Source organism: Manacus candei, unplaced genomic scaffold (assembly GCF_025592945.1).
Source record: "Manacus candei isolate 608988 ecotype Guabito, Panama unplaced genomic scaffold, ASM2559294v1 h1tg000011l, whole genome shotgun sequence".
Lineage (NCBI taxonomy): Eukaryota > Metazoa > Chordata > Aves > Passeriformes > Pipridae > Manacus > Manacus candei.
In genome coordinates this window covers 26172494-26195776 of record NW_026138059.1, presented here as the reverse complement: position 1 = coordinate 26195776, position 23283 = coordinate 26172494, and the positions used below count along the sequence as shown (strand labels likewise).

The 23283-nt window shown below is 42.6% G+C and overlaps 2 protein-coding genes across 5 annotated transcripts in view; one reads left to right on the top strand and one right to left on the bottom strand.

Moving 5' to 3' along the window:
- The window catches only part of RARS2 (arginyl-tRNA synthetase 2, mitochondrial), a 36582-nt gene extending 33043 nt beyond the window's left edge, over positions 1-3539 (top strand). The window contains exons 17-19 of one of the 3 annotated variants that reach the window (XM_051777955.1): positions 82-156; positions 1028-1091; positions 2363-3539. In XM_051777955.1, coding sequence (XP_051633915.1) covers positions 82-156; positions 1028-1091; positions 2363-2449 — 226 coding nt within the window. In that variant the 3' untranslated portion in view covers positions 2450-3539. The remainder of the gene's footprint in view (positions 1-81; positions 157-1027; positions 1092-2362) is intronic. The other 2 variants (XM_051777954.1, XM_051777953.1) reach the window with 2 other exon arrangements.
- Positions 3540-3947: 408 nt separating this feature from the next.
- SLC35A1 (solute carrier family 35 member A1) lies at positions 3948-22304 on the bottom strand. Of its 2 annotated transcripts, none has more exons than XM_051777976.1 (8): positions 22085-22304; positions 18809-18986; positions 13101-13260; positions 12585-12737; positions 11207-11273; positions 6914-7090; positions 6387-6521; positions 3948-4457 (listed from the first exon to the last, which is right to left on the bottom strand). In XM_051777976.1, the coding sequence occupies exons 1-8, from the start codon at positions 22173-22175 to the stop codon at positions 4327-4329; spliced, it is 1092 nt and encodes a 363-aa protein (XP_051633936.1). In that variant the 5' UTR covers positions 22176-22304; the 3' UTR covers positions 3948-4326. The 2 variants fall into 2 exon arrangements, with proteins under 2 accessions (XP_051633936.1, XP_051633937.1); XM_051777977.1 differs by lacking the exon at positions 22085-22304 and adding an exon at positions 21605-21699.
- Positions 22305-23283: the final 979 nt, after the last annotated feature.

Sequence of the window (23283 nt, the reverse complement as noted above, 5' to 3'; positions counted from 1 at the left end):
CTTAAGCAAGTCTGATGAGCCTTATATCTGAGCACACCCTCTACTACTGCAACACCAAACAATTCTTTTCTTGCTTCACAGGTACGATGAGGTCCTGTATAGATCTTCTCAGGATCTGCAACCCAAGCACATTGTCAGCTACCTCCTCACACTTAGGTAAGGTGATGGCTGATACTGGTGGCGTCTCCAGTAAGGACAGGTCTTCCTGAGCTGGATCTGCAGCCCTCACATCTGCACTGCTTTGAAGAGTACAAATAGTGGGAAGATGCAAATTTGTGGGACAGTCTCCCTGAAGCAGGAAATGTATAAAGTAAAGTAGGATAGCAAATAATATAATAAATAGTAGAGATCAAGGCTGGAGCCAGAAGCCTTCTCAGAAACTAACTGCTTTTAGGAAAAAAGAGTCACTTGGCTGTAACCCAGCGTCAGAACCAAAATCATGCTGAACTAATGAAATCTTAAGGAGATTTAAGCTGATAACATCCTCTCAAATATCAAAATTTCAGCTAGGAAACTTTATCCAAACCATTTTTAACCACTACCTCAGCCAATGAACAAAGCTTATTTCTGTAAGTCATACTGTGTATGTGACTCCCATAGGGACCTGTCTGATTTGACAGCACTGTGAAACGCAAGAATAGGCTTGGTGGAGGAAGATGTAGAGCCTGTGTATGGGGAAGGCTTTAACAAATTAAGAAAAATTGTATAAGGAATCACACACCTTGGGAATGCCTGGGTAGAATCTCAAGGATTTCCCAGACCAGTTTTGAGGATGGTTTTGGTTTTTTAATGGGCAGGTAGCAGAGAGATTGTTTTGGGGTTATTTCAGGAGCAATAAGTTGTTAATGGCATGCCCTGACACCATGCAGGCTATAGAAAATCATGTCTTCCTTGAGCCAGGTGAGAGGCTGTTGTAAATCAGCCTCTGGCATGCTGCAGTTGTGGGTGGCCCTTCCAGTTCTGCTGCTTTCTGTAGCCCAGAGCGACTTGCTGGTTCTCACCATTGTCTCTGTGTTTCCCATTCCAGCCATCTTGCAGCCGTGGCACACAAAACCCTTCCTGTGAGAGGCAGCGCCCCTGAAGTAGCACAGGTATGGTACAGCATCTTAGGTGGCTAGAGTCTGTGTAGGGTGTCCCAGAGGAAGGATTCTGGCTTTGCCAATCCAGCTGTGTAAATACACACCCGCAGGCGGAGGAGCCGACAGGGAGGCTTTCCCGTGGGTGGCACTGCTTTGGGAAGGCAGGGATTGCTCTTCACAGCTGGAAAGGGCTTCTGGAAAGGACTGCTCTGCTTAATCCTCCTAAAACACAATGCTCCCTAACAACAACTGCTCCAAATCCAGTCAAACCCCTTCTCGTCACCTTTCCTTTTGAATGTTTTAAGAGTAAACATTTGAGCATTAAACTTGCTGGTTAATTTTTGATGGTTTCCTTTAGTGGTTATGTGGGAAGACAGAGAATTAAGAGAGAACTAAATCCGTCTCCTCCCTCTTGCCATATCCCAAGTTGTCCGTATTGCCTTTCTAGCTAAAGCTAGGGGCTGACAACTTTTAATCTGCAGTCCCAAATAAATGCAGATTATTTTCTACTGATCTCCCAATGTTTGACCCCCTAAATACTAATTACACTGCCTTTCTTACTTTCTTTCATCTATTTCAAAAGCAACTACTTATTTGATTTTGGTAGTAAATCACACTTAAGTGTTGAGCTATGCTGTGGGGGAAAAACATTCAGTGGAATTCATGGAGCTGCAGTCTGTATTTGAGCTTAGATGCTGTAGGTATTCCTGCTTTGGAGATGGACTAAGACAGTCCAAGATACAAGGAAAACCTAAGTTCCTTATCTTGTAAAAAAAATATTTTCTAAATATCTTACAATGTTTCAGCTTTCAAGAACTATGGTTTTTGGAGCAAACAGCCAGCTGTGTAGCAGCCAAGACATTGACAAAGAAGAGTGAAATTTTCAAAGCAGCCCATAGTTGCTTGACAACCTCTAACACAGGCAGGGCAAGAGGAGGGAATTCCAACAGTACCCTCAGGGCTGTACCAGCCCCTGGTGCATGAAAGATTTTCATTTTTTAGTCATTGCTAGCTCTTCCACAGGCATCTCTGCTTGTTCTGCCCAGAGGGCTTGGCTAAACATGCCTTTCCAGCTTCCTTTGTTTGACCAACTGTCCCTTTTGTTGACACTGCAATGGGCTAACAACAGCTGGTGTAAATGCTGCCAGCATTGGTGTGTTTCTCAGTACTGGGGTTATATGTAGGTCTGAATCCCAGTGTGGGGACAGAGGATGCACGCTGTTCTGAGAACCACACCCTATTCTGTAGCACTACCCTAAGATGACTCTTCTTTTGTTTTCCAGGCAAGGCTCTGTCTCTTTCAAGCTGCACGCTCGGTTCTAGCCAACGGAATGAAACTTCTTGGCATCACACCTGTGACTCAAATGTAATGAGGCTGTGTGCAATGTAAAGTCACATCTCGTAGTAAAATTTTTTCCCCCCAGATAATATGAATACTGCGTGTCACTGCTAATGCAGGCTGGAAGCACCATCTGTGCTTAGAGGTTTGTGCTCCTTCATACCAACTGCAGAAGAGCAGGCACGGCACAGCCATCTGGGAGGGGTAAGGCTGCCACAGTCACTTTCTCCCAGGCACTTGGTGGAGCAGTGTACTTAAGACTCAGGTCTACCTGGTATTCCCCATAAAAGAGAACTGCTCTATATTTGCCATGTAAATATAACATCCTGTTGGTAGAGGAAGTGGTATTAACTGTGCTGCCCTAAGCAAAGTTCTCCCCTCCTGCGGTTGCCATTGTGTACTAAGGCCTGATGGCACAAGGGCTCCAGATGCTCCATATATTGTAACAAACTGAGCTAGTCAGGTCGTGCAGAGCTCTTTTCCTGTGTGAAGTACTGCATTCTTCCTTTAGCCAAGCCCAACTGCCAGCTGTCACACCCTGTTCCTCACCCCTTCCTCTGTCACACTGACGTGATGGCCGGGGAGCAGAGATGGCTGCACAGCTGGTGGAGCAGGAAGTACAGTGTTCCCTCTGCACCCTACCCACAGTCAGGTGCTGCTTGGCACCCCTGAGCCATCACACTGCTGGAGAGAGGGGGAGCAGCACCTGTGAGGCACTGCAGCTGGCTGGCAATACCCTCCACCACGGAAGCCTCGACTTCCCAGGAGTGGCACTGTGGTGGCTGCTCTAACACATGGACCAGTTGGCAAAAGGCAGAGGGGAGCATCCTCTCCCACTGGAACAGAATTGAAGCATGTTTGTTACTGCTGTGTGTAACATGCCACACTTTCAAGTAAAACCCAGCTGGTTAACTCATGTCTGAAGGAATCTAGCCAAGAGTATAAACTTGGTCACATTTTGACTCCACTATGAATGACAACAAGCTGCCCAAATGCACCAAAGTCACTTTTCCCTCACTGTAGAGCTGCAGTTTCTGAACGGCCTTAGAAGATGAGGGAGGAGTTGAAATTATATGGTTGGCAATAATAAATTAACTCAAAGCCTAACATGCATTACAGGAACTCTTTTCAAGCATCACTGTGTGCACAGAAATGTTTAGAGAGAAAATGTACTGACAAAAATCTTTTGACTCATTCATACTTAAGCCAAAAATACAGGAATACGTGCAAACTTTCCCCTGTACAACACATAGAAGATCCCTCTACCAGCTACAGCAGGTATAAAAAACATTTGAAAAGTGAAAGGAAATCCACAACTTCAGAGAAACACTTGTCTTTCACTCTGACCTTATAAACTATACAGTACGTGCTACCTCTAATCACTCCTAGGTAAGTGATGCTCAGAGCATGGTTATTCCCAGTAGAGTTGTGTTGTCTCGTACCTATCACCTAGAAGAAAAACTTTTCCTGTCATTAATCAAACTACAGTTGCCAAGTATTTTAAGAGAAAATGCTGGCAGTAATTGCTCTTTTTAATAGTTTTTTTTTATGAAGCTTTCAGGCATTTCTGCCCTCAAAGGGCAAGACAGTTTATCAAATGCACAAAGAACCAATTTGCCTCTATTATAAACATTATATACAATTGAGTGATCAGCTCCTTCATTGAGTTTTCCTTGTAAATGAGACTCTTCATTGTCGATGTGAATGAAGAATACCTTCCATAAAAACCCAGGCAGCTCCTCAGATGCAGCGTAGCCTCAGTATCAACCACTGGAAACTCCACATATAACTTCTGCTTTTAGTCTGTCCCACTTAAACCATTTCATGACTAGCTTAAGGCTAATTTTTAAAAAAAGTCAAGGTTTTTTTAAAGTCTGTTTTTTCTTTTGTCCATTTTTATGGACAATGTCACACAGTAGCAAGTCTCTCTTTTGAGCTCTTAATCTCTGAGGTCTGGATTTTTGTGGTGTCTTGTCGAGGTAATCCATGGAGGTAAATAGAAATACACACCAGGAGAGCACCCAGGGAGAAGGTAACAGCTGAAAGGAGACAAAATAGTTTAAATAAACACATTCATATAAGCAGAAACCTTCAGCAAGCTATGTAAGTTATGACAATATCTGAATGACAGTATTGAAGTTATTCTAAACAGAACAACAGGCTATTAATACACAGCATCTAGCTTTATCCTCTGTCACTGGGAACTCTTGAGTTTACAATCCCCACACCATTCCAATTAGTCTCATATCAGCAAGAACATAGTGATGGTCATAAAAGCAAGAATGAAGCATCTCCTGCAGTTCCAGGTGCCACCTGGACAGGCTTATGTTACAATAAACTTAGTGATAAAAAACCAGTGGATGTAATAAAGTAGCCCGTGATAACACATCTTATTTGCCTTTCCACATCAGGCAAAGCATCACCAGCTGGTGAAGGAAGGTGACTGTCCCGCTCTGCTCTGCACTGGTGAGGCCTCACCTTGAATATTGTGTGCAGTTTTGGGCACCACAATATAAGAAAGATATTAAGCTATTGGGGAGTGTCCAAAGGAGGGTAACTAAGATGGTGAAGGGCCTTGAGGGGAAGCTGTATGAAAAGTGGCTGAGGTCACTGGGTCTTTTAAGCCTGGAGAAGAGGAGATTGAGGGGAGACCTCATTGCAGTCTACAACTTTCTCCTGAGGGGAAGAAGAGGGGTAGACACTGATCTCTTCTCTGTGGTGACCACTGATAGGACCCAAGGGAATAGCCTGAAGTTGTGTCACAGGAGGTTTAAGCTGGATACTAGAAAGAGGTTCTTCACCCAGAGGGTGGTTGGGTTCTGGAACAATCTCCCCAGGGAAGTGGTCACAGTGGTCACCAAGCCTGACAGAGTTCAAGAGGCGTTTGGACAATGCTCTCAGGCACATGGTGTGACACTTGGGGATGGTCCTGTGCAGGGCTAGGAATTGGACTTGATGATCCTTGTGGGTCCCTTCCAACTCAGCATATTCTGTAATTCTGTGATTTAGATGGGGTTAAGAAACACTTTAATGAGAGTTTCACAGAAAGGTCACTAGTCCAGGTTTGATTTGTGTCAACCATCAAGAAAATGCTCTGCCCAAGTGAGCTTTTAAAACCAGGTGGGTTTTTTTTCCATCCCTTGCTTTATGATGCTCTTTTTCAGCCAAACACTAATGGTTTCCTCCTTATGCAAGCTTTCCTTAAGTTTTGTCTCACTAATTCTACATCAGAAAGCTAGTTTTTCCACCATGTTGCCACGCCATCTTTGCATTAAGGTAGAAAAGTAAGCAATACCCACAACTAAACAGTGAAGGACTGAGTGGGAGATACTGGGCACAGTACCAGACAGAGGCTTGGTCAGGGAGAAAATCCTTTGTAGTTGCAGAACAGCCCAGAGCAATCTGCTGTTTCCTCTCACAAAAAATTCACCACATCAGTCACGACTCCAGCTGCTGCTCAACTTGCTCTCATGTGGTGGTGTCCACAGCAAATGGGGAAGGTAAAAGCTAACACAGTAGTGGGTGTAACTTAACAGGGATGTGTAAAGCACTTGAAGAAAGAGCTGAGGAACTAATTTGGCAGTGGCTGTACTAAACCCAACAAGAAATGATAACTTAGCAACAGCAGTCCCAGGTAAACAGCTACATCACATATTAAACTGCATCACAAAGTGATGCATCAATAAAGCTCTTTAAATTAGAAAGAAACTTTCTGTTTGAAATTGTAGCTGCCTCTGAAAGAATAAACCATGAATGCCTTTGGAAGTATAGGATCATCAGGCATCTTGTGCAACAGAACAGGGATGATGGTGCATTAGTGTAGAGGTGTTCTGGAGAAGACTTGGAAGTTAAAACCAGAACAACTGAGAGGAGGCAAAAACACTGGCTTTGGTGTGAACTGTGCACAGTGGGTTGGGCAGGCAGGAAACATGCACACGCTGTCAAATTAAAGGCAAAAAAGCACTTACTTATTTGGAGGCCAAAGAGGATGACTGATGCCACAGTAGAGAGAACAATGGCTGCTGCTGCAGAAAAGCCTTTCATAATGTTATCTGTGTACTTAACCACGACCGAAGTGTAGATGCCACCTACGCTGGCAAGAACTGGGAAACAGATAATGTGTTACTATTAGTACAGGTGCAGTAGGTCACTCTTGAAATTATGCATTTTACTCCACCAGTGTGCTCTTTTTGTTTGGGCTACATTCTCCTAACTGGTGATTTAATGCAGTGGAATGGGATGTCTACAGGGCATCCAGTAAATCAGACATGACTCATTTAAAGATGATCTACTGCTAATCAGTTATTTAGACTGCTGTTTCAGCACAATTTTAAGCTAAGTGAATAATTTCCAAGAAAATTATACTTTTAAATAAAATCCCTCAAAACACAGGAGAAAGTGTGTCAGACTGAACTTGTAGCTTCCTGTAATCGATTATATCAGTGTTAAAAAAGAAAAACAGTGTATCAAGATTCTAAAACCACAAGATACTTACAGATGACAAACCAGACGTAGTATGTATAGCCATAGAAAAACCCTTTCTCCATAACTTGGGCTCCGTCTGACATGTACACACCGACTAAAGTCACTACAATCCCAGATAAGTACAGCTGAATGTTCCTCACCCACAAGGAAGTATCTGAACTCTTTAAGACCTTCTCAAAATAAACTCCTGAAAAAAAAACCAAACAAAAAGCAAAAACATTTCAATGAGACCAAGTGTCATCCTTAATTATTCGTGCTTTAGTACATTTTAAAACCAGACAAGACTACTGGAATCAACTCGTCCTACAGACTGATGAGTTTCACAGAAGCTCCCAGTGCCGAGGACCCAACACATCCTGCTAAAATCTGTCTTCTATAACAGGATCATTATAATGGGTATGTAACACCAAAAATAGATTCTGTTTCTCTTTACAGATGTAACAATGAACCTTATGGACCATTGAGGCCACTACTCATTTCTGTTTGATGTGCCAGGCTTCTGGCCAGCAGTTTCTTCTGCACAATTCTATACCAGAAAAAAGCATTTCACCTTGGCACTCATTATTTTAACAATGAGATAAAATAATAATAATAACAATAATAATAATAATAATAATAATAATAATAATAATAATAATAATAATAATAATAATAATAATAATGGGATAAAATATCTATGTATTTCAGTAAGATGGAGAACATTTTTTCCTCTCCACTGGGATGCTTTGCAGTGTGGTGGTAAAACACTCCCCATCCCCCATGCCAGGGCTGCACTATGATCTCAGAAATGCTTGTTAGGCCTTGGCCTTGATGAACAGCACCTGAGCTGAGCTCCTCTTGAGCTTATCAGAAACAGTCTGTTCCCAGGAACTAGTGCTGTCTAACGAGCTCCTGTTTTTTAATGAACAGCCCTAGAAACTTGGAGCAATTTTAGAGCACAGCAATCTCCCTCTGAGCAGGACACCTTTCAGAGCTACCAAACTCCCAAGTTTGCCATACTGGGAGGACCATCACCGAATGCCAGCGATGGATCCTGGGCTGATACCCCCCCTCCTCGAGGCTCAACCCTTCGCCTGCTGAGAAGATGCAAAGGCATCCAATGTGAGTACTTCACTGAACCAAAGGGAAATTTTATCACGGGTGAATACCTTGTACAAACTCCTTTAGGTCTGTATGAGTGTGAATATCCTATAGTAAATGTACTATGAATGTTGCTCTCTTAGACTCTCAAGTACTTTAGATTTGTAAGCAAGTTAGGCCTACAAGTGAGTTACTGTTGTGCTTGTAGTTAACTCTATAGAATCTGTTGTTAAATCGTTTAAATTAGGCCATAAAGTTTAAATGCAGTTAAAACCTTTAGGCCTAAACCATTGGTCAAATCGGGGACTAAGTTTGGCAAGGGATACACTTTGAACCTTGTGACCCAACAGGAGGGTGTTCCTCATTCCTTTTTATCCTTACACTTTCCCTTTACCTTTTTTCCATCCCCAGTCTCCATGGGGAGACTAATTTTAGCTTGATTTTAGTTTCAGATTGATTGATTTTAGTCCAGTTTTTCTCTGTGTGCTTTAACCACCTAGTAAGCAGCAGAGTGAGCCTTGCCAACAAAATTTGTCGCACTTTTCTGTTAAACCTGCTTTTACTGATGTCATTGACAGTGATTCTTTGAGCAAACAACCTAAATCACTCATTCATTACAAGCAGAAAAAACTAAAATGGGGAGGGGGGGGGCTATATTACCTCAGTGCCAAAACTGAAAATTCCTCAGAAGCCTTGTGCTTGCTGAGCACTTGGCAGCATTGTTCTGAAACCACAGCTTCAGGGGTCTACAAGAGCAAATCAAAACCGAGGCCTTCTACTAATTGAAACTACAAAGTGGTTTTGAGGAAGTGGAATTCATTTTAATATAAAGCTCTAGTTCATTATACCAGGCTGATGATACTATTATTTTTATGTTTTGCATTACTGAAATTCCTCACTTTTTCATTATTCCACTGTGTCAGACTAAAAGGCTGACATTTGACAAGGCCATCACTACGGGCTTTTTTAACCACTGTTCACCCACCAGAGCTCTGCAAATCTCTGGAATTTCCTCCACATTGAAAAACAGACAGAGCAGTTCACAGGACTCAGATCTTCTCAGCCAGTTCCATGACCTTTTGGTGAGAGCCCTACTGACTAAACATTTACTGCTATCAATGTCACCCAGGATCCTTCATACAATATGAGACAAGAATATGGAACAAACAAAGGTGGCACAAAGACTTATGAGTTAGAAGCCCTAGGCACACACTCACCCTGAAACCCCCAAGTTAGCTTCAAGTCTTGCTATTTGATTTTATTAATGAAAAATGCGATTTATAATTTAATACAGTATAGTGAATATTTATGGTGAATAAATTAGAGAGCAGATCTATATTTCAGGGGTTCAAATAATAAAAATCCCAAGGAAATATGATATTATCTCATAAGAATATAAATTTTTGAAACAACAAACTAGTATTGTTAATAACTGCAGTCCTTAAAAAACCCACAATAATTATCCTGAGATTTCTGCCACCCTGAGAAGACCCACAGAGCACAATCAGGTATAATCAATGTAACAGAAATTTGGCTTGAGTATGAACCATACTTGTAAAATTTCTAAACTAAGAAAACAGTAAACAAACCAATAAACTATGCTTTCAGATTTCTGAATATACATAAAATTCACTCCACTAGGCAAGATGAAGGAAAGAATGGGGGCTGTTTAGGAGAAATTAACTCTTCAGTACTGTTTTAAGTCACAAAGGATTTGCCATTAAATATCTGTCCAATGCATTGTTGGGGCCCCTGATACTTGGAAATTACCACAAGATCAACAATTTGAAGGAAAAACTTCTCTTCCATCTCTGAGGGACAAAACCACACAACTTTTTTTGATTTCACTGGAATAATAAAATCCACTTAACATGGCCAGGCCAGAAACTGAAGGCCTAATGCCAAAAGAACTGCTTCATGTAAGTGTGGGAAGGAAGAAAAGAATTTGAATAGGATTTAGGTTTTCAACATATAAAGCCCCAAGGGCACAGGGAGCTCTGCGGATGAAATACACTGTCCCTCCCAGCTGCCCCTGAGCTTCAGCTGTCAGCAAGGAAACACACAGGCTGCAATCCCTTTGCAGAAGAAAGCCCTGAGTGTCTCAAGCTGCCTGCATCAGCCTTTCAATGCTCTGAATTTGCAGACCTCTAGAAGCACAGCTGTTGACCTGTGTTATCGGAGAAAGCGGGAGAGCTTTAGGAGACTCTGAAGGCTCCACTGTGAATGCTGTATTGTCTTGTGGCTTGGAAGCATCTATTTAAATGAGGAAATTTATAACTTTCCAGGAAAAGTTGATTGAGCTCTACACAGTTTTATTTAGTATTTCTGCTTCAAAGTACCCGTTTCAGTGAAAAGACAGCAAACAAAAATGACTCTCTACTCCTTCTGCCAACCAGCATGTTTTCCATGAGTAATGAGCATTTATGCACAGCACAAGATTATTCTTGCAGGATTTTACAGTACTAGAGGTGGGTAATAGTACCTTGCTTTCTTACAGAGGGAGAAGGGAGGATCCAGTTTACAGCCAGTGAAATATGCCCCTGTGAGTCAAATGTCAAATTAAGTAGTAATTTGCATTTCCTTGTTTCTGAGCACCGGCTCACTTGTTCTCAAGTTTTGGTATCTTTTTCCAGAAGCCAGAGAAAAGGCTACCCTGAGGGGAAACGCTGGTTGTAGAACAAAACAAAAATAAAGAAAACCAAAATCCTTCCTGGAGTTTATCCAGGCTTCCTCCTACTCATCTACCTCTCTGCCTTACTCATGCTCCCTCTGCATCTCAGTTAGATTTACCACCTACAGGACTATGGCAAAGTTTATTTTGAGGCTGAGCTGGTGCAAGAACTGAGTGAGGAGCTCAGTTCCCCTTGTAAAAAAAATGCAAGTAGTTTGTGTGTTTGTAAAGCAAACATCAATTAATTGTACAGAGTGATTATGGATGTTCCCTACAGTGTTATTCTAAGCATTTGAAAGACACTTTCTCTTGCAAACCAGCCTTCTCAGTTGTATCATCTAAAACCAATAGTACATGTTCTTAGTCATTTGCTTGCCACCGAGAATAATCATGTCATGAATCTGTCACAATTACTGCAAGCAGAAGATAACTATGGGCAGAGAGGATAAACTAATCCACAAAGACAGTTAATGAACATGGAATGTTCTGTTTTGAACCTTGTGAGCTCTCCAGTCCTTTTGATGTAAGCCAGGTACAGAAATAATACTATACCTGCAAATCCCGAACACAATACAGCCACAGCAATCGCTCCGAACCCTAGCCATGGATTCTGCTCCACCTGCAACATCAACCATTATTTTAAAAAGGATACAACACTTCATTAATTTACAATAATTGGTTCCAGGGTGCCATGGTTTAGCTCCAGCCAGCAACTAAGCACCATTTAGCCCCTCACTAATTCCCCCAAACCATCATGGCGGGGAGGAGAATTGAAAACCAAAGGTAAACTTTGTGGGTTGATATGAGAACAGTTTAATAATTATATAAAAATAAAATATAGTTATAATTCTAATAGCAACAAAATGAGAGAGAGAGATAAAATCCAAGGAAATCAAGTGGTGCACAAGACAATTACTCATCACCTCCTGACCGATCCCCAGGCCATCCCAAGCAGCAATTGGCCTCTCCTGGACAAGTCCTTCAGTTTATATACTGGGTATGATACTCCATGGTATCATGGCAGTATCAGGTCAGCTGTCCTGGCCATGCTCCTTCATGGCTTCTTGTGTCCCTGTTCACTGGCAGAGCAGGAGACACTGAAATGTCCTTGACTTTGGGTAAGAACTACTTAGACACAACTGGAACATCAGTGTGCTACCAGCATCATTCTCATACTAAATCCAAAACACAGCATTGAACCAGCTGCTAGGAAGAAAATTAACTGTATCCCAGCCAAAACCAGGACACAGAGCTACGCTGTTAGGTACAGCAAAACTATTAGCATTTCACTGCAGTATAAGATGTACTTGCTTATCGAGGGCTGTCCTTCAGAGGACCTCGGTGCAGCTGTGTGGCATTTCATTTTCTGTGGGTACTCTTGCAGTGCCCAATATTCCCAGCAGCACGGCCTTTCCCACTAATACCAAAGAAACAGGAGACACTTGTTTCTTCCCAGAATGGGATTAGGTCAGTGCCTCTGAAGGGTGTGTTTAAATGACATACCCACACAGCACTGGAGTTTCTCTCCTAATTCCGCCCAGTGCTTTGATTCCAAGTTCTCTGCTCCAACAATTACAAAGTTACCAGGGCCAACTGCTGGAAACAATCTATTACTCAGACACTCCTAGGACGATGCATTAGACCGATTATGATGTCTGTGGTAATTAATACTAATTGTAGCAATCAGTTGCCTTTCCAACAAGTGAGACCGGAGCAATACCACAAGCCTGCCTGAACTGGCACACCATAAATGTGAAAGCCAGTGATCAAACTAGTGGATATGTTGTACCTGAAGTGGCTGGAAATAGGAAACAGATACTGCTGTGTGGAATGCAAGAAACTCTACCTTCATCCCAGCTGCTGTGAAGTGAAATACGAGGTACAGATGAAATTTATTCTCCATCTGATTAGGCAAAATACAAACTCTTACCTGTACTTTTGTAGCCTGAGCAGGTTTCCACTGAACAAGGGTAACACCACCGCACAGCATGAACACAGAGAACCACTGCAACTTACTGAGGGTACGGTTCAGCATCAGGACTGTACATAAAGCTGTACAAGGGATCTTCAACTGGTACGTCACCTAAAGAAGACAGGAACGTAGTGTAGAGGATGTGGTTTTATAAACTCCTCCAAAACAAGAAAATAAAATAGAAAATTTAACTAAAGAGTGACCAATTTTTATATTCATTGAATTCCTACAGATCCTTGGCGTTTTGTACCAATTTTGCCAGTTACAACAAAGTGAATTTGAAATGACTCCAGCAGCGAGTGGTTAGCTCAGGAAACAGCTCTACAGCAGAGTGCACTCTCTGAATATAACAAAGCATGGTTTGGCTTTTAACAGTGAGGCTAAAGAGAATACTGTGTGCCAGGCACATGTGCCTCATGAACCAGTAAAGAGAAATGTATTTACAGATCAGTTACTGACAGAAATGTGTATTACCTGGTAGACTGCTGCATCCAAGTTGCTAAGAGCCACAAACGCCATATTGTTTTGAAGAGCATACACCAAAGATGGAACACTTAATTTTAGCAATTCTGTAGGACTTCCAAATACATTTTCTTTTAAAGATGTTATTAACCTTGCCAGACTTCCAGTTTCTCTGCAAAATATAATATTAGCATAACAGAGGGCTCTCTTAAACTGGTATTTTAAAACAGAAATCAAATCAGTGAATCCGTTGGGAAGGCTGAAAATGTGTTCTCAACAATCAGTTGTACCTTCTGCTCATTAAAAAAAAATTAACTGGCAAAAAACCAGTGAGGTTCTCAACAAGTAGAAAACCCTTCTGGAATGAGAAGTTAGATCCATTAATGTGTTATAAAGTAAACAACCACAATGAATACTGTAACAGTAAGTTACTAAAGGCAGTGGGTCAATACAGGCAGTGGAACAGAAGGATATGGTTCGTATCTCCCCTTTTCAATTGGCTATATTGTGTGTGATGTCAAATGTCCATGGTTTTCCAGATTCCCTTTAAACTGGACCTCACAGTACAGCCAAAAAGGATTGTACCATTCCACAGTACTCTGCTGGAAACACCTCTCATTCCTCAGGCAGCCATGGGTTCCTCTTCTCACATGTGCTGTGGGAGATGCTGGACCAGCACCAGCACACACGTGAAGAGGTCTGGCAGGGCATGTGGTGGCCCTGTGGCCTTGCATTTCACATATGTCCTTCAGGTAACTACAGTGTGTGAAAGAGCAGGCAATGGGAAAGAATATATTGCTTCTTGCTGCTGTCCCCATTTGTGGTTTGTTACCAAGGTTTTACATCAGATCTCTGCATTCCTAGTTCTCCCTTATCATTTGTACATCAATCTGGCATTTGCTGCTTACTTGTCACTGCTGCTCCAGTCCTCTCTCCAGTTCTCTGCAAGTCCCATGGCCCCCCTTTCCAATCTTCTCTTGCTTGGCCACTAACAAATACCAACATCCAAAATCACTCCTGTCCTCACACAGGCCTCTCAACTTGCAACCTGTACTGCTCTTAAATTTAACTCTCCTTGTGCTTCTATTGCACACAGATATGAACAAATAGCTCACAACCTCCTTAGCACTCCAGAAGCCCAATTCCCCATACTTTAACCATGTCCCAGCTTCTTTTTCCACAATGTACATCATCTATCTGTCCCAAACTCTTATGAGCAGTTAACAAAATTAGCAATCCCTCTATGCCCCAGACTCTTTCATTAACCACCTTGTTTTGGCATATTTTCCTTTCCTGACCAACCCCTGACACTGTGCTCCAGGTTCTCAAACTTTTCCTCTCTAAAGATTTTTAGACTTTACTTCTCACTATCATTCCATCGAAGTTTCTCTCCTTCCTTGCCTTTTTTCCTGCCTCACAACAAGCACATACCTGCACCTATACCTCCTTTTCTTTCTTTTTTCCCCCCTGTATAGGGTGAGCAGTCTTTATACAGGAAGCTGCAAGGGATTCTTTTTGCCATTTTGCCATAACACAGAGCACACATAGAAGCCAAGACATGTCTGGACAGAGGGAACAATCATGACAAGGAAATCTCTGGACACTTCAAGCAAAGTTTGCAATACAAGGGGGAAAGCTCATGCTACAGCTCACCACAGTTAGTTGCAGTAGATACAGAACTGCATAAAATGTTATATTATAGGCAAAATTTTTCATTTACTTATTCCTCAGTAAATTTAATATATTATATTATTATAAATGGGAGATAAGATATATAAGAAAACCTGGTAATACCCAAGTACAGCTGGACTGAAGTGCTTCTATCTCAAATGTCTAGCTATAAATAAAATAGAATTAGCACAGACACAGTTCTACTCCATGAAAGTAAGAAGTCAAAAAATACCACACCATAATAGCTTCTTCTATTCATTGATACTGAGGTAGGCTGTCAAAAAAGAAAATTATATTTAAACTATACCTGCTTTTGTTCCAGACCATGCTCAGTGAATTAGCTGATCACACATTTAAAGTCAAATCACAGCAGCAATAGTAGTTTCTGTCTCCTTACACTTTTAGCATCAAATTTCAGCAATAAAGAATAACACATGTCTAATAACCACCATCTTCACTTTAGTTTTTGAGAAAACTATCTAATAGCTCATCTGTGCAGTGGATGTGCTTTCTGAAGCATGCACTTATCAAGAATCTCCAAGTATAAATTGAATTCAGTACAAAGATCATGCAGATATAGATTTAAATCTACTTGATCAAAAAAGAATTCAAAATAAGTCTCCATGTACAGCTGATAAAATAAGGTGCCCAAAGAGGTACACTGCAATATCAGATATGAAAATAAAAAATTATCTAGTTTGAATTCAGCATTCTTGAAGTTGGTCTAGATTTGAATTTAAAAACATAGTCAATTTTCTTTGTAGAATGGTTCAGGTTAGAAAAAAAAGGACTGTAAAGATCACCTAGTTCCAATCCCTCTGCCATGGGCAGGGACTCCTTTCACTAGACCAGGTTGCTCAGAGCTCTATCCAACCTGGCCTTGAACACTTCTAGATGCCCACATCTCTGGGCAACCTGTTTCAGAGCCTCACCAGCCCTACAGTAAACAATTTTTTCCTAATATCTAATCTAAATCTACCCTCTTTCAGTTTAAAGCCACTCCCCCTTTCATAAATTCATTACCCCATACCTAAAGCCAATTCGTGGGTATGAATAGGTGAGAGATACTAATAACAATCTGTTCTGCAACAGAAACATGCATTTGTTAGAAAAGGTGAAGTTAAAATTAGAGTTTGCAAATCAGCTCTACGTTTCTTCATCTACTGCTAAGCAATTATGTACCAGATAAGAATGTAGAAAGTGTTATTACCTGATGGTGAGTAGGACTTTAAGTACGATAAATTGAGAGTACAGTCGAGTTAACAACTAACACAGCCTAAACTATCATAAATTTCTCTTTTGAAAGACAATCTTTTGGCATTCATCCATTCAATGTGCCTTCTGGGATATACCTTAAAAGTAAATACAGTGAAGGCATCATGTAATAATATGTAAGAAAACAAATTCTGCAGAACAATGCAAGAGTTGTACTCCAGTATCCTGCATACTGCAGTTATCAGTGCTGATGGTTTCAGAAAGAACAGGTACCCACCCAAATGTATCCTACTGTACAGAAAAAACAGGTGACTCTTCTGACAGGTTATTACACTACAAAGGCACCTTGCCTTGGGTGAGACAAATTGGTTAGGATTTAAAACTGAAGGAAGCTGTAAAGGAGACATAGAAGGAAACTATGCTGGAATTGGTGCTGTTCAGCATATTCATAAGTGGTCTAAAAATTAGGTTACTAGCAAATTGGCAAAGTTTGCTAGTAATACTCAATTATCTGTGATATCCAAAAGGAAACTTTCAATAGTTGCCAAAGAGTCCCTCACTACACTAAGCAAAAATCACCGGATCCTTTGCCATCTGAGAAACAGCTCAGTTACCTGGACAGCAAAGAAGAGCATCTGGACCCACCAGCATGCAGGACATCCTACTGGGAAGAGGTGAACATGGCCTGATGAACAGTGTCTGCTGGTGCCCATCTCCATCTCAACTATGGAAAGAAAAACCCCACTACTGACCAGATCAGAATAGATGTTATAACCTCTGAACAACTCAGTGAATCAGATTCTTCCCATTTTAATTGGTAAATAAAGCTCAGTTGTCAATAAATAAGAAAGAACTGTAGGAAATGACAACCCTAAATACAGAACCATCTCTAATCTAGCTGTGGGCACCTGTAAAAATTATGAGAGTAGCTCTCTGCTGATGTCAGCTCAAGGTTTAGCTGCGTTGAGTGAAATCAGCAAAATGCTACAAATCCTCAGGAAAAGAACCAAGGTCAAGAGTGAAAGCACCTTCACCCCTCTGCCTAATGCCACGGCATGTTCCCATTCTGAATACAAGCATGCTCTGGATTCTGTTTCAAAAGGGATGTAACTATACTGGAAATGCTGTAGGGATGGGTACTAGGATGATCACAGTAAAATTAACCTAAGAGTCCTGGCTCAGAAAATAAATGAGTGATGAAAACACAGATCTTTAGAGATATGAAAAGCTAAATGAAGGAGAAAAGATTATTCATGACATCTGTCAACACAAGACAACAGAGTCCAGTGAAACTGCTAGATAAGGTGTTTATTAAAAAGTACTTTTTCATATAGCATGTAATTAAATTGCAAAAGTCACTTCACAGATACAGTAGGGACTAGCATTTCAAAAATAAACTGGACAATCACACAGAGCACACAGCATCCAGGATGGGCACTCCATAAGCTTCTGCCACTAGTTAAGGAAAGCTCAGCCTGTGCTTCCCTGTTGTCTACACTTCTATTCTAAGCACCCTCTGCTGACTGCTGCCAAAGGGAGAATGATGGGCTACATGGATTTTTGGCTCTGCGGGGCTGTTCTAAAAACATAAACAAAACAGACTTCTTTCTGAGTTAAAAGTAATTTTGATTTTAATTATTTCAAGCAAAAAGACTGTTTGTACAAACCCTTAACAAAAGGGATAGCTTACATTGCTGAACTAGGCCTCTCTGCTATACTATAAATAGCTTGGGGCCCAAGTACACAAGATTTGACAAATTATACACACAGGTGAGGCTACCAAATGCCACACAGGTCCCTCACCATTGGGAAAGACAGGCTGCTATAGTCTCCACACTGGTCACAACAGTGAGAACCACAGCACAACCACGTGTCAGCAGAGATGCTTCTGCCAGCATTTTGTGCTGACAGAGTGAGAAGCCCAGGGTGCATAAAAATAGAAATTTGCCACTGCTTACACTTGCCTTTTTTAACACCTTCCATTTAACGAAAGGTTAAACAAAAGACAGTTTGCCACAGCTGCCTTACCAAATTCAGATATTGTCTCACCACTAATGCAAATAAAATGCCATTTGGATATTAAGTTGAAAATATCTGATGAAGATCTGAAGTATATCATGTGATTTCATGTTCCTCTAGCATATAACAGCCAGACTTCTGATGTACCAAAAGCCACAACAAAACAGGCAGAGACGGTAAAAGAACAAATTCTACCACAGTGGCAAGAACCAGGCTTTTGGATCAGTCCAGAATATAAAGAGTCTTCCTAGGAAGGATGTAGCACAGGGAAGCAGAGAGAAAACACAGCAGACTGATGGCCTCTCTACTTCGGATGCTTACGCGTGGACTAAGGTTCTAGTTCTTGGCAGCAGTCTGGGATTACAGAAACTAATATTTTCTGTCCACAGTCTTTCAGCATTGGTTTGCCAGACTAATAGAGACAGCAAAATATCTGTCCATAACATTGTTTGGGAAAATTTATGAGTAGGAACTTTAAAATTTTATGTAACTCAACAGACAATGGCTCACAGTCCAACTTTCATCTACACCAACATTTTAAAGACCCAAAAGATTGTGGATAATTCGTGCTGACATTTTGAACCGATTCCAAAGCATACAAAACCAGAAAATATGCAGAAAGGACACACCTGAATATTGTGCTGTTTGCAAAGCAGTTTCAGTTGAGGAGGTCACTAACCCATTCTGAAATTACCCTTCCTCAGCATTGATTATCCTGCCACATTCTCAACTGTATCTGCACTTTAGTACCTGAGAAGCTGAGGCTAGAAGCAAGGACCTGTTTTCAAAGTACTGATTAGCATTCCCACACTTACTTAGCCAAGATGCCCACACTCAAGAACAACTTGATAACTTCAGTGATGCACACAGCCGTGGTTGAAAAGTAGAGTTCTGTCTCCACTGTCCTCGTGTACCGCAATGCGACCGTGTACGTGGCAGCCACCAGGGTCATCACTGTGAGGCAGTACAGCTTGAACAGTAAGCTGACATTTTCTGAAAGAAAACAGAGATGACAGCTCAGCACGGCCCTCATTTTAATTTAAGAACTGAAATGGGGGGAGGGCTGTAACAAACACACACTTTGGCAGCATACAATAACTACAATGTTGGGAAACACTTCCCATAAAAAAGTTTTAGTTAAATTTTAAAGCCTTCTCGAAGAAGCTTGTATAGGAATTCCAGGTGTTTGAAAATAAGATGCTCTCTGGCCTTCTAGAAAAATTAATCATACATTAATATCTATCTAATAGTAATCAAAAAGTCTTTCTGTGCTTTCCTGCTCTTTAGCTGACAGTAGGAGCTCGTTCTGAAATGGCAGCTGATCCTCTCCACGTAATATACTGATGTCTGACAGAGAACCAGCAGATAAGCAAAAGCAAAGAGAGAGGAAAGGTTCAGTATCAGCAAAGAAGGGAATCAGTCTAGCAAATCTTAACAATTAAGGCAGCATTTCCTTCAGCCCTATTTTCCACCTAACTTAGTAAAGGAAGAGTTTTGCTCAGAATGGTGATGGGACTTTACACAAAGGGCTTTCTTGAAAAACTCACTGTGGAAAACACTAAGGTTATGGTTACTTGAGCAAACTAAACCACATAAGGACTATGTATCATCTGCATTATCCCCTCTGCCTTCCCCACTGCTATACTCCTACAACAGTAGCAATTCTTGTAACTGTTTTGCCCTCAGCCAACAACTATCCTGCAAAATTTGGGAGTTAGTCTGTCCCAGGTCTACTGGCACAAGGCAGTTTTTCATACGAGTCTCCTCTGAGGCCTGGGAGTTCCATTGGGTAGATATGGCCAGGCTATGCCAGTTCAGTCCCACATCAGAGAACGGCTAATCCTGCATCTGAACCAAGAGAGAGAAAAGAGCACGACTTCAAACAGACTTCTCTGCACAGAAGCACGACCACAACACATCAGCAAATGTGTGGCTTCCACAAAACTATCTTTCAAACTGGTAGATTATTCTGTTATATTTGGCATCTGTCCTGTGGATGTTGGTCATTCAGCAGCACCTTTTGGGCCACTATCTGTTGTTTTCCGAACATCCTAAAAAAAACTTACTTTAATTGCTGTAAGTTTATGATCCTCTGCTGAACAGGGAATGAGCTACAAGATAAGAAGATTTGTAATAACTCTGCTCATTTAATATGGGAATGAGTTGCTGAATCCAGTGCAACCAGTGTTTTGGTTCATGTTTCTTTCAAGCCAGCAATGTCTTCAATTGTGTAACATTTCTGCAAGGTACAGTTAATACCTGCTGCTGCTGCAATCATTTAAATTAGCTACTTCCTTACAGATAAAAATCTTACCCACGTCAGTAACCACTTTTAAAAGGTAGAGCCAATTAATTTTTGGACTAACAATGCTTAGAAGAGACTTACAAGCTGTAATCCAGTTTTAAAATTACATTTGGATTGTGGGGAGGGGCAGTGGGAATCCAAGGGCATAACAACCAGGAAATACAACTAACCCAGTCTAGTTTTACAAAAATGTATTTTCTAATGATGTTTTAGTGCTTACAGAAATCATATTAACACTGTGTTTTGACACATGAACTAAAACTGAATTTAATCCCTGCCTCTATTAACTACTATTTAAAAAAATAAATAAATGTCCCAATTTGGCAATGGTTTGCAAACTTAGGTAAACCAAATGCATAATTTGGACATAATGAATCTAGTATCTAGACGGGATAGTTCTAGCATTATGTGAAAAGGTATCTGCAGCTAGTTTTCAGCTTCGACATTTCTCCAGCCTGGCTCACGTGTCTGCATCAGTACCAGTGCAGCGCAGGGAGGAGAAGGAAAGCACCTTTGGGGCACCCATATCTTCTCCTGACAAATCTGAACTTATAACAGCCTAAAGAAAGTAAGAGCTGAAAGAGCTGAAAGAAGCTGTTGTTTCTTTCCCTGTAGATCCCACTTGGATGAAATGATTTCCAGCAAAAGGGACCAGACAGGCCAAAAGCCTCAGGGTATAAGCACGGGCCTCCCACACATCTCCACAACTCATCTAACGGCTCCACCAGGGCTCCTGGGATGCAGCCAAGGCCAAGCCTGGCATAGGGAGCACAACTCTGCCTGGGCACCTGAGGCAATGGGTGCCCGGTACACACTGCAGGGATCCCTCCTGCTCCTCACCCTTCCTGGCCTCAAGAGCTGGAGAGCCCTGTGCAAGGCTCTCCATGGGGGAAGCCAGCAGAGGGGCAGGCGTTGCCTTCCTGATGGATTTAAGCCCTCCTGGCTTGCTCGAGGGTTCTGGCTTTGGGACCACCGGCGCTCTGGCCTCGTTGCACACAGAATCACGGAGAATCACAGGATCAACTGAGTTGGAAAAGACCTCTGAGATCACCGAATCCAACCTGTGACCTAATACCATCATGTCAACCAGACCATGGCACTAAGTGCCACATCCAGTCTTTCCTTAAACACCTCCAGAGACAGTGATTCCACCACCTCCCTGGGCAACCATTCCAATGTCTAATCACCCTTTCTGTGAAGAAATTCCTCCTAATGTCCAGCCTAAGCATATCCCAACAGACACCTTGATCCGGCGGTGCCCGCAGGGTAGGAGCAGGGGATGTCCCTGTGCACTGACCACCTGCACCTCGGGATAAGCCCCGACCATGCTGCGCCACGTTCGGACTCTCCCGGAGCCGGAACCGGCGGCGGGGGAGACGCGGCTGCCGCTCATCCTGAAGGCGGAGGCGCCCCGGAGAGCCCCGAACCGGGAGCACCGGCGGCCCACACGCCGGGAAGCAGCGGCCCCACACTGCGGAGAGAAGCGGCTGGGCAGCGGGAGGAGAGCGGGGGGGTCGGGAAGGCAGGCGGGGAGAGCCCCTCCCCGGCGCGACCCCGCGCAGCCCTTTCCTTCCACCCCCTGAGCCCGCGGTGGAGGCGCCCGGCGCCGCAGCCCGCAGCGGGGAGGACAGTTCCACTCCCTCTGGCGCGGGGGAGGAAGGGGGGAGCCGTCGGCGCGCGGGTCGCGCTTCCTCTTGCCAGGGGGTGGGAATTGTCCCCGTTCTCCGGCCCTGTCGCCCTCTGGGAGCCGCGGAACCCGCCGGGTGCCCCGCGCCGCCGCCCTCACCTTTCGGAGGCGACATGGTGCTCGCCGAAGGCGCCAGGACCGCCGGGCCGGAGCCGCCCGCCGTGCCCCGCCGCTCCTCCCATCGCACCATAGAGAGCAGAGCGGCCGCCCAGAGCGCCCCGCCGCCCGCGCCGCACCATCGAGTCGGCTCCCTCCCGCCTGGATATCCTGGGTGCAATCCTGCTCCACCCGGCCTCTGTCGGAACTGTTTTATTGGCAGTAAACACCCAGGAATCTCGCACGCGTATTGCTCATTGCCAGGAGTAAGCTCCTCGGTACCGGCACGTTTCTGCAGCGCCAGAACTGCGATGTGGGTTACAATTGTATTCCACAGTATTTTACAACGCTGCAGTTGTAAAATTTCCCCAATGAAAAAGAACAAAGTAGGAGAAACGGAATTTTTCACTCATCGGTTTTCTATTAAATAAAATATATTTATGGATTCTTGAAATCACGGAATCGTTAGGGTTGGAAGGGACCTCTGGAGATCATCCAGTCCAACCCCCCTCCAAAGGAAGGGTCACCTGGAGCAGGTGACACAGGAACACATCCGTGTGGGGTTTGAATGTCTCCAGAGAGGGAAACTCCACCACCTCCCTGGGCAGCCTGTATAACTGAAATAATAAAACTGAAATACCAGTTTGCTGGTAAAAACTGTAACTTAAAAGCCTCAAAGCGAATGATGGTAAAAATATAGAGAGATCACAGCAACAGGAAGTGTTTAATAAAGCAGCAGTAGGGTATTTTTCTTTCTTTTTTTTTAAAAAGCTGCATCTGGTAATCACATTCAAATTTTTATTAATAAATCGATTCATTGGTGCCAGCTCATAATTTAAAAACATGGAAGAGCAGCACATCTGGCTGCTACTGATTAGTTTATTTTCCCAAAAGATAAAATCACCTAGTGAAAAACCATTTAGCCAAGTTCTTTCTTAGTGCTCCACTCCTGCTCCTTTGGTTTTTTTAATAATGCTTTGTGGATTTGTCCCAGTTCTATAACTTTTAAAAGTGAAGCCAGATACCTTGGAAACAGTTAAAAAAAAAAAAAAAAGAGAATGCTGTCCTGCACAATACCCTAGAAAAATCACTCAGCAGCTTGAATCTTCGAGCTTCATTGTCACAGGCTTGTGTAACAATGACCAGGAAACCACACTGCACCACACAGCACACAAAAAAAAGAGGTTTAGAAACCTTAGCAC